At 41.8% G+C, this 11,858-nt stretch overlaps 1 protein-coding gene across 11 annotated transcripts in view; it reads right to left on the bottom strand.

Annotated features, from left to right (window-relative positions):
• Cit (citron rho-interacting serine/threonine kinase) overlaps window positions 1-11,858 on the bottom strand; it is a 160,855-nt gene that overhangs the window by 128,079 nt on the left and 20,918 nt on the right. For all 11 annotated transcript variants that reach the window (XM_048785710.1, XM_048785709.1, XM_048785711.1 and 8 more), the window contains exon 5: window positions 7,534-7,635. In XM_048785710.1, the coding sequence (XP_048641667.1) occupies window positions 7,534-7,635 (102 nt within the window). The remainder of the gene's footprint in view (window positions 1-7,533; window positions 7,636-11,858) is intronic.

Below are 11,858 nucleotides of genomic sequence, written 5' to 3'. Positions count from 1 at the left end.
GGGGGGGGGGGGGGGAATGAACGTTTAACAGTTCTTTAGTACTGCTATGGTTTGAATGTGTCTCCCTGAAGTTCCTGTGTTGGAAACTTAACCCCTAAACTCATACCTTTTTTAAAAAAATATTTGTAGTTATTGATTTAACTCCTTCCTTCCTTCCTTCCTTCCTTCCTTCCTTCCTTCCTTCCGCTGAGAATCAAACCCCCAGTGCCTCACACATGCTAAGCAAGTGCTCTACTACTGAGCCACAACTACAGCTCTAAACTCATATCTTGATGGGATTTTGAGGTGGGACCTTTCGGGAGTAATTTGGGTTAGATGAAGTCAGGAGAGTGGGGCCTCTGCAATGGCATTAGTGGCATTATAAGAAGAGGCAGAGAAATCCAGACTCACATATTTGCTCTCTCTTGCCATGTGATGATGCAGCAAGAAGTCCCTCACCAGATGCCAAGCAGATACCAGAGTCATTTTCATGGACCTCTCATCCTCCAGAACCATTAGCTATCTAAGTCTCTATTCTTTATAATTTACCCAGTCTCAGGTTATAGCACCAGAAAACAGACTAAGACAAGGACTCTGTTATAATTTGAATAGGCATCATTAGAGGCATGCTATTCTAGGGTGGCTAAGAGGGTCTTGAAAGTGTTACCTTGAAATGCTTGCACATTCAGTATTACTGAAAGTGACATTTATAAAAAAAAATGTGATGATACCAATGGCTTCCATGAATACTCTTCCAATTCTCCTGATCTTTGGCATGTGGGAGGAAGGGAAGGCATTATTTAAGCAGAGTGACACCTGGCAGAGACCCTATATTATTCTTCATGAAGGGCTGGGTGACCCAAAAAAAAAAAGAGAGAAGGCCCTTTGTCTCAGAAAATATGAATCCCAGTCTGATTCAACCATCTATTAAAAAAGCCCTTATTGAGGATTGAATCATCCAGAATCTTGGCAAGAGAGAGACAGTACACTCAAACCAGGTAATTGTGGACATTAATTAATGAAGGGGTTATTTACAAAGGTAAAAATTAGCTTAAAAGGAAACAAACATAGTATGATAGGACACCCCAGGGCTAGCAACAGCAAGAACATATGTGTCACTCCTAGGCCTGGAAGACAAGGAAAGGGATTTCAGATATGTACACTATTGCTGGCAGGACAAGAGGAAGAAGCAATGATCAGAAAATAACCAGAGCTACAGCCGTAGATGACGATTCTCAAAGTGAGGTCCCCAGAGCAGGAGCAGCAGTATCACCTGAACACTTAATGGAAATGCAAATTTCAGGGCCCCACCCAGAGCTATTGAACCAGGGGAATGAAAGGGGACAATGTGATTAAACTGTGGCTCCTAAAATGGCAAAACTCTCAACACACTCACGTGAGATACACATGAAAACACAAAACAACTATTTTTAAAGGCACAAAAAAACTCATAGAACCCACCCCCCAGCTGCCAAGGCAATAACACACTCAGCAACTGAATTGGGGTCAAAAAAAGGAATTAATATCTCATTCGACTATGAGAAAATTGAAGCTGAAAAGGCCAACAACTCTGGAGAGACCAAACAAGGAAAAGTAATAAAACAAGAACGATATTCCAAGGAACAGCCTCTCTCTGAAGGGCAGCTGGCTTCGAAACCCTGGCTTCTGAAGTGGCAGCGCGTGAGCACATGCCTGGTGAGTTTTGAGAAGTGCCTGAAAAAATCAGATAATCTTAGCCAAGAGATCAAAACAGCACATGTCTCGCTGTCAAAACTATCATAAGCTGCACATTTCAGTAAACAATGGAGTTGCATTCATTAACTCTCTCCTGGCTCCCAATGACAAAAACATCATGGGGGGGTGTTCACTAAGTCCCTGGGGTCAGTACCTAGAAACAGTCCACTTCCAGATTACTCCAAATTGCACAGGTGCAGTTTAAAAGTGAGAGAGGATATATAAAAAGCTAATCCCAAGCAGCACATCACAGTCATGAGGCAATCAGCAATCATTTTGGATAAAGTGGTGCAATACAATGAGTCAAAATATGGAAGGTGGAGTTAGGAGGCCTGGCTTCGGATCCCAGCTCCTCCTCTGTGGCAGACTCAACTGTCCCCACAAAAGCCATCCTTCCTTTCTTCCATAGTAATAACAATACCTGGACATAGGCCATGCAGCTAGACAATACATGCCCAAGTCTCCCTGGTGGGTAGATGTGCATTCACATGACTAAATTCTGGCAAGCAGAATGTGGGAGGAATGGTGGCCCCCACTTCCACATCATTCTGTGTGAAAGAAACTTGCCTGCCCTGAATTCCTGCTCTTTTTTCTTTTTTAAATATTTATTTATTTATGTATCTTTAGTTTTATGTGGATACATTAGTTTGTTTTTATGTGGTGCCGAGGATTGAACCCACTACCTCATGCATGCTAGGCGAGCACTCTACCACTGAGCCACCACCCCAGCCCATGCTCTTTTTTCTTAACAGCCAGCTGGAACAAAAACATGAAATGGCCCAACTTCAACCATGTAAAAAAATGTAAGGAATGGAGGAGCCACAAGATGGAAGGAACCTGGGTCCCTGGATTATCAAATACAACAGAGCTGTTCCATTAGCCTAGAATGGATACTGGAGACTCTTTGTTATAGCAGCTGAGCTTATACCATAACTAACACCTCTCAGTCCAACTGGGGACAAACATTTGGAATGAACAGAGAGAAGACAATGGAAGGTTACAGGAGGGAAAGAAAGTTCATGGGTCAATTATAGGCTGAGAGCAAGGGCAGTCTGAAGAGCCCCTAAATATGAAAAATATCAACCCCAAAAAAAATCTCACAAAAAAATTTAGATACAACAATACTGAAAGTGGCAGGTTGTAAAACAATGTTTTCTTTGTTAAGATCAGCTCCTTCACTGAAGGACACTGATGAAGGCATCTGTTGCACAGAACTGAACAGATTTCTCCATGAACCAGATCAACAAAGCACTGCTTCCACGGGCAGCCTGCCAGAACACCAAACTAGCCTGTTATATAGAACCAGACAGTAAAAGGGAATTCGCGACCATTTTCTATGCACCAGAAAATGGTAAGCCTCATTCATTGGTATGTCACTGCAAATGGAAATTTTTAAGCCTCAAAATTCAAAAGAAACCAAGTTCAATTTCCCTGCATTGCATTCCAATTTTTGAAAATCTTATTGGGTCTATCTTGAATTACGTACTTTAGAGAGCAAAACTCCCACTGCTAACATAATATGATTTTGTAACACAATAAGTAAATTTGTATGTAAATCAGATTTCTATGAAATTAATCATACATTCATCTAATAAATATTTCTTAGGCATTCATTTGGCAAAGCTCTATTGGGAACAAGAGAGAGATAATTGCTCCCCTCATGGAGAAAGTAGCCTAGTGGAAGAGCCCAGCTGTCACTCATGTAGGGGAAGTAGAGGGTGCTATGGGCATAGAGCAGTGGGCATTCATCCCAGAAGCAGAGTGTCCAAGAAGTTTTCTAGAAGCAACATCTGATCCAAGCCCAGAAAGAAAACCCGGAGTTAGTCAGGTAAATAGAGAAAGAATGAACAGCATGCAGAAGAGTCAGAAGCAAGGTCAAGGATCCAAAGAAAGTTCAGGATGCATATAAAACGAAAGGAGAGAAATGGTGCTGGATGAGTGCACTCGGAGGCATGTGAACCATGCAGAAGAGTCTGGACTTCTTCCAGGTGACAGTGGGGCGTCTTGAAGAATTCTAACAGCAAGATGACTCGGCCGCAATATGTGGGCAACCTGGAGGGTGGGGCAAGACAGATGGCAGGGAGAACACTCGGGAGGTTACGACAGTAATGCAGGCCAAAGAAAACAGAGGGGTCTCACTCAGGAGAGGTAGGACTGGAAAGCAGGGATGGCCAAGATGCACAGTAGGTAGAATTTTATTTGTTTTTCATTGAAAAATGTATCCTTTAATTAAACTATATTAGCATTACAAATTGGCATTCAACTGTCAGGGGAGCTTACCACAATATCTAAGTTTCACCAAGCTCCAAAGATCTATAAGTGGTCAATAAGCATGATGGAATTTCAGTTCTTTATAGTGCCAATACAAATCCAGGATTCCCTTAGTTTGCAGCAGAATGTGTTTGGAGACTCAGAATGTTTCAGATTTTGGAAAGGCCAAGTGAAGCATACACTTTATATTACATACCACTGGACCAGGGGGCTGGACCAGCACCTCATAACCAAATGCATTCATAATTTTGTGGCAAAATGCGAGAATAGTCACACTAAAGGGAATAAATAAAGAGACAAGTGGCCTGAAGAGTTCAGGTCAGACTTTGCTGCAAACTTAATTCAAGTCAGTTCTGCTGCCAAACAAGTGAAAAAAAGAACTTGAGGTTATTCAGAGCTCTGGGCATTTAGGAATTACAGATAAGGGATAGCAGAACTATCAACACATCATCATTCCCATGCTGTTTGAGTTTCTATATGAAAATCATACCTCTATAAAGCATTTTACTCCAAAATACCAAATCACTTGAGAAGAAAATACAGACAAGGAAATAATTGCAAGATCCCATTGGTAATACTCAATTGAGCTACTAAAGAAGGGTATAAAAATGTTCTTGAATCCAAGTATCAATGGACTGAGGCAAACAGCACTTAAGAAAATAGCTGTTTTTAAGATGTTTCCCATCTTGCAAGACGGCAGATGGAAAATCTGAAAAGAAACTGAAGATGTCAATGCCAGGGGTAAGATCAAGAGGGATGGCCCACAGCCAGAGTGACTAAATAAGAAAAAAACCCACAGCTGGGACCCTGTCCTAGAGGAGGAACCAGCAGCCATCACCATTCTGAGAGGTATGACAGGAGGGCTTTATCCAAGCAGAAGTTCCCAGGAGCTAAATCCACAACTAAGAACTAAAAAGAAAGGCACGGTTCCTTCCACTATAACAAAGCCAGGCTGTGGTAATAAGAATGATAACACCAAAGCAGGAAATTCTCAAAATGCCCAGATACCACCCTCTGAAGATGTCACCTGAAAACCACTGTACCATGACCAAGCACTAGAGTCAGCAGGGAGGAAAAGCACAGCTGGGGTTCCCCACAAGACTCCTCTGATCTTCCTCATTGACCTCCAGGAAGGCAAGCAGGTGCCCATCAAGCCACTGAGCAGTGGCTTACCACATGTGACTAGACCACTAAATCTTCCACTGAGTTCCATTACACAGAAACTCAAAATTGGCCATCACCTGTACCAAAACTGACCTTCATAGCATGAGAATCCGAAACAATGTTGAACTGTAAAAAGCAGCAGCTTCATGAGACAAGGCATCAAAGTGAGCTCTTTAATCCAAAGGAAGAGAAAAATGAGTTTACAGAACAGTGAAGGGCAAACAGGAAAACTGTGGACTCTCAATATTTGCAAAAAAAAAAAAAAAAAAAAAAAATCTAAGTCCTTCCTGACCCCAGGGCTGCCTATGCTCTATGTTGCCTTGAAAATGAGGCTTAACCCCACAAGCTGGTGTCCTAACCTCTTAAAGAGCTCTCAGTAAAATACCCAAAACAACACGAACACACACCCAAGAAGCAAACAAAACAAACAGAAGTGCTGCTATATCCAGAAAGCAAACGAAGAAGCCTGACCATCCAAACAGGACAGGCTCCGCGAGACACGGAGAACACAAGGCAAGTGTCCCCTGGACAGCAAGTGGCCTGGAACAGAGGTGACCCCAGAAATACACCAAGGTCATCAGAGGAGGTGAGGGCTCCACACTCCAAGTCCCAAGGAAAGAAAGTGTCCATGGAAAGGGACACGCCAGTGCACGGCCAGGCTCCCAAGGCCTCATGTGACAACACACTCACTCAGAAGGCTGGTGAAGCCAGGGGCTTCTCCACAGGCTCTGGGTTCTCAACTAGTTCGAAACCAAGGCAGATCACAGACAAAGCGCCCAGCAAGAGTCCAAGACAGATGACCGTTCATCTCTCTTCACTTTTTGTTACGTGAGCTTCTATTAAAGTTTATCTCCATCCAAGGTAATATGATAAATTTTGTTTTGTTTTTGATACTGAAGATTGAACACAGAAGTGCTTTTCCACTGAGATACTATACCCAGCCCTTCTTTTTATTTTATTTCTTTTTTTATTCTCAGACAGGGTCTCACTAAGTTGCTGAGGCTGACCTCAAATCTGCAATCCTCCTGCCTCAGTCTCACAATCACTGGGATTACAGGCAGGTGCCCCCACACCCACCTTAGCCTTGTTTTACAGGCTGAGTCAGGAACAAAAATTGTTTTGGACACAATATCTTTATTTTATTTATTTATTTTTATGTGGTGCTGAGGATGGAACCCAGGGCCTTGCACATGCTAGAAGAGCACGCTACTACTGAGCCACAACCCCAGCCCTAGGATACATGTTTTAAACTTATGAATGTCATCCCCCAAGAACCTAAACAAGGCCCTAAATCAGACTCCCTGCGTACCAGGGAAAACTATGCCGCCATCCTGAAGAAAGAAGCAGGGGCCAGCTCAGTGAAGTCCCTGGGTTCAACCTCCAGCACCAAAAATAAAGAAAGAATGAAGCATACCTCTATGTACTGACATGCAAGGGTGTCTGGGATAAAGTGTTAAAAGGAAAAGAAGGAAAGAAAAAAAAAGCAAGCTGAAGAGTCAGATGGAGAGTAACATACCACTTTTATATGAGCAGATTCAATCCCCCCAGCCCCCCCAGGCCATAGTTAAGGGTCAAAAAGAACATCACCAACGTTAACACTTGTCTCCCTAGAGGGGGATTTGGGGGAAAAAAAAATAGAGGCCTATCTCTCCTACTTCATACATGTCTCAGCGTGTAGGTTCTCTCTTTTTTTTAACTGACACATAATAATTTTACACATTCGTTGGGTACCGTGTGAGATTCCAAAACAGGTATACAATGTGCAATCATCAAACCAGAATAATTAACATACCCATTGCCTCAAATATTTATCATGTTTACGTTGGGAACATTCAAAATCTCCTCTCCTAGTTATTTTGAAATGTATAATAAATTGTTAGCTATAGTCACCCTACCGTGCTAAAGGACACCAACACCCAAGCCTCCTTGGTGTTGGTATTTTTGAACACATTAACCAGCCTTCCTCTATCATTGCCCTCCCCACCCTTCCAAGCCCCTGGAAACCACCATTCTACTCTCCGCTTGTAGGAGATCAACTCTTCTAGCTTCTCCATGAGTGAGAACAGGCTGCATTTTCTCCTAACAAATTAAATCAAAGCAAGATTCTATTAAAAGCAGTTACAGATGATTCCCAAATAAGCCATTTCTTGTTATTGCCCTGTAAACCAGAGCTGCAGGACTCAGGAGTCACCAGGTGTTTCTAAATGGGCTGGCTTTTCATCTTAGAACAAGGAGAACAGGGAGACGCCTGGGAGTCAGAAAAGTGACTGAATGAATGAGAGGTGCCACGGACGTCAGGGGCAAGAACCACATTCAGCTCTGCAACTGTGGCACCTGCCTGTCAGGAGCTCGGCTCATTCCAGAGAGATGGATGTAAAGACTCACCAGGTAAAGGTTATTTTTATCCTGGAAGGCATACTGTAATTGGGGGATCCAAGGGCTTGTGCTCCGAGATAATATGTTCCGTTCTTCCTCAAAAAATGAAACCTAGGGAAAAAAGAAACCCTTTAGATAATTATAATACAAAGAACCGAATTGGGGGTAGGGGAGTGACCTTTGCTCTGTCTTGAAGCCTAAACTCGCAGTTCTTTTTTTTTTCTTTTTTTTGGTGGTGCTAAGAATTGAACCCAGGACCTTGTGCATGTGAGGCAAGCACTCTGCCAACTGAGCTACATCCCCAGCCCCCTAAACTCACGTTTCCAAAGAAAAAAAGCCATCCCGTAGCCTGGCATTCCACAAATCTGTTATTCACCTACTTGGTTCACAATGTTTGCCAGATCCACATAATAACTGTCCAATTATTTACTTAGCATCTTTCTTTAAAGTCAACCTACTTCCATGGAATCTAAATATCTCTGTCCCTCACATTCCTATGTTCATATAGGAATACACAACCAGTGTAACTCCACATCATGTACAACCACAAAAATGGGAAGTTACATTCCACGTATGTCTGAAATGTCAAAATACACTCTACTGTCATGTAGAACTAAAAAAGAATAAAAATAAATAAATATCTCTGCCCCTCTTCACCGTCCCTTCTTGAACAGTTCGGTCTGAAAGCCAGCGGTGGAGTGCAAGGGAAGCACTGGGGAACCTCAGTGCCAAGAGCAGGGCATCAGTAGCTGGCAGTGCACAGGGCGGCCACCAGGCATGAGGCAGCTAGTGTGGCTATCAGGGGCCAACGCCAGGGAAGGAGGACACCCACATGTAAGGGTGATCTCAAACAAGTTATTAGGGCTTACCAAGGGGACAGGGAATAACAACAAAGATAGTAGAGAGGATGCAGGCAGATGAAAAAGTACATAAAAATATTAAATTTACAATCTCAGAGAAAGGGTTACTGCTATGATTTGGATAAATGACCCCCAAAGGCTCATGTGTTAAAGGTTTGGTTCTCGGCCCACTGTGCTATGGGGGATTTTTAAGAGGTAGAGCATGGAGGGAGGTCCTCTGGTCACTGGAGGCATGCCCTCCAAGGGAATGCTGGGAGACGCTAGCCCTTCATTGTGCTTTCACACCCTGACCATGCAGTGAAGAGTTCCGCTGCATGTTGCTGCCTCACCACAGGCCCAAGAGCAACAGGGCCAAATAGCTATGGACTGAATCCTATAATCTGTGAGTCAAAATAATCCTTTTTTTTTTTTAATAAGCTGATTTTCAGGTATTTGTTATAGTAAAAGAAAGCTGACTAACATAGTTATAAACATGGAAAGGGTGAAAACTAAAATGAACCCTCTTGAGTTGAATTGGAATTAGAAAATACTAGTGTGAATATAGTTTTCAATACACAGCTACATAGAAATAAATACAGAGGTAAATATGTGTGTGTGTGTGTGCACGCGCGCGCTATATAAGTAGGTATACTGTACATATATACTTGTATTCCTTAGCACTGTCCCCTGAAAGGAGTCTGAGAGCAGTGTCATCCCAGTAGCAAACAGAACATCCAGTGTCCAGATCTTGGCCTCTAAACACCATTTCCACAAAACAGGGCTCCTTGGAGAACTGATGCAGGAAAAGTAAGCATATGTGAAAACCCAGAACATCCTGCAGTACCAGAAAACAAGAAAGTACTCAAGAATGATGTGTCAGAGGGACACAAAAGCCAACCTAAAGAGACAACTTGGAGACAATTCAATATAAAAATAAATAATGATAGTAACAGATTGTTACAATAGTAACACATTGACTGAAATAGAAAAAAAAATCAAGTCCACATAAATATAAATGAATAAATCGTAAGTTTTATGAGGAATAGGATATTTACATTGTTGGAAGGAACCTCCTCATATAATTCTGATTTGGGTACAAAGGAGGAAAGCTTAACTCCACAGTAGAAGAGCATGGCAAGCAGATTAATGCAGTAATCAAAGTGACCATCACCCAGAATGTGACAAATGGAAACCCCTGGGAATCGGAATAGTGAATTGGAACAGCATCTCCCACCTGCAATATTTCTGCCAACGATCTATAACCAGGATCTAAACCTGAGCCATATCAGACATATCCAAGTTCTACGAAACAACTGGCCTGTAATCATCAGAATCATACAGGTCACGAGAGCCAGGAAAAATTAAGAAAGATACTGAAAAATTAAGGAAAGAGACTGAAGAGATAGGACAAGTAAATGTCAGGTGTGACCCTGGACTGGTTCCTTGATCTAAAAGATGTAATGGGGACAGCTGGTGAAACCTGAAGGGAGTCTGAAGACTAGCAGGCACTAAGGCCTCATTACTCATTTCCTGATATTTGGGGAAGTGGGGGTACCTGGGATTGATCTCAGGGGCACTCGACCACTGAGCCACATCCCCAGCCCTATTTTGTATTTTATTTAGAGACAGGGTCTCACTGAGTTGCTTAGTACCTCGCTATTGCTGAGGCTGGCTTTGAACTCTCGATCCTCCTGTCTCAGCCTCCCCAGCCACTGGGATTACAGGTGTGCGCCACTGCACCCAGATCATTTCGTGATTTTGACGGTAGTGTGGTAGTTCCTGAGAAAATGTCCTTGGTGAAGGAAATACACACTAAAGTTTCAGAAGTACTTTAGTTTAGAAGTACAGGTCAGGTTGACAACTTACTTTTAAAGGGTTCAGCACGGGAAACGTTGTACTTTCCAACGGCTAATTCTTCCTATTGACCTGGCTAGTTCACAGCACTCAGTTATTCAGTCAAACACTAACCCAGGTGTTGCTGTGAAGGTGTTTCATAGATGCAGTTATCATCTACAATCAGTTGCCTTTAAGGAAATGTTCCTCAGTAACCTGGGTGGGCCTCATCCAATCAGTTGAAAGGCCTTAAGAACAAAATTGCAGTTTCCCTGAGGAAGAAGTTCTGCCTCAGGACTGCATCATCAGCTCCTACTCAAGAATTTCCGCCTACTCTCCCGCCCTACAAACTTTAGATTTCCAGTTTCCACATTATATAAAAATCAACCACTTGAAATAAATTCTACAGAAATGTATATACACATGCATTTTATGTGTATATGCTATATGATCCTTGTGTGTATGTAAATTTTAGTGCATATATATTGTGTGTATACATGTGTGCATGTATGTATGTATGTGTGTGTTTGCACACACAAATACAATTATCACTTGGTATCCATGGGAGACTAGTTCCAGGACCCCTGCAAATACCAAAATCTACAGATGCTCAAGTCCCTGATACAGTACTTACATAGAACCCACACACTTCTTCCCATATACTTAAAATCTCTCCTAGGCTACTTATAATACTTCATTATAAGTGCTATGCAAATAGTTATACTATATTTTTTTAGGGAATAATGACAAAAAGAAAAAGCCAATACATATTCAGTACACATGCAATTATTTTCCCCCTAAATATTTTTCTCAGTTTTCAGTTCACTGAATCCACAGAAGCAGAACCCACCATTATGGAGAGCAAACTATAAACATCAAATATTTCAGGAAAAAACATACTGTATGTGGGGCTGGGATTGTGGCTCAGTGGTAGATCACTCGCCTAGAACGTGTGAGGCACTGGGTTCAATCCTCAGCACCACATACAAATAAATAAATAAAATAAAGGTATTTGTCAATCTACAACTTTAAAAGTATTTTAAAAATATATCCATACTGTATGTGATGGTTATATACACACATGTATACTGGTTCCATTTCTCTTGAGAGCCCGACTGATACATTGCACTTGCAACTTTTCTATAAATTTGTGATTGCTTCAAAATGTAAATAAATGTGATTTTTAAATATACCTCCCAGATGGAAAAGGGTAGGAAATACTGAATGAATTTAACAAAATCATGTTATATGCATATAGAAATGTACCACAGGAAATTTCTTTATGTATATGTAGAGAGTAGCAATCAAAAATAAACAAACACTAGTGAAAGGAACATCAGGAGAGAGGAAGGAGAATGAGGAGGGAGGAGAGTAGGAATGGGAACTGAAATCCTTACATGTATGAGTTCATCAAAATATATATAACTACTATGTATGATTATAATGCTCTATAAAAACAAACAAATAAATAAACCTCCTATTTAGTTCCAACTGTGAAAGTACAGGCTTTGATGTGCTAGTTAACATTAAGCTATTAAATGTTTTTAAATAGTTTGTCCATGCACACCCCCAGGGATACATCCAAGCCATGTGGAGAACAGCCCCCCAGCCCCAGTCACTGGCTGCCCCCGAGGCTACCCCTTCCTTTTGCTGACACAGAAA

The sequence above is a fragment of the Marmota marmota genome, unplaced genomic scaffold (genome assembly GCF_001458135.2).
Source record: "Marmota marmota marmota unplaced genomic scaffold, marMar, whole genome shotgun sequence".
NCBI classification, from domain to species: Eukaryota; Metazoa; Chordata; class Mammalia; order Rodentia; family Sciuridae; genus Marmota; species Marmota marmota.
The sequence above is the reverse complement of the archived record's forward strand: the minus strand, read 5'-3'. Positions and strand labels throughout refer to the sequence as shown.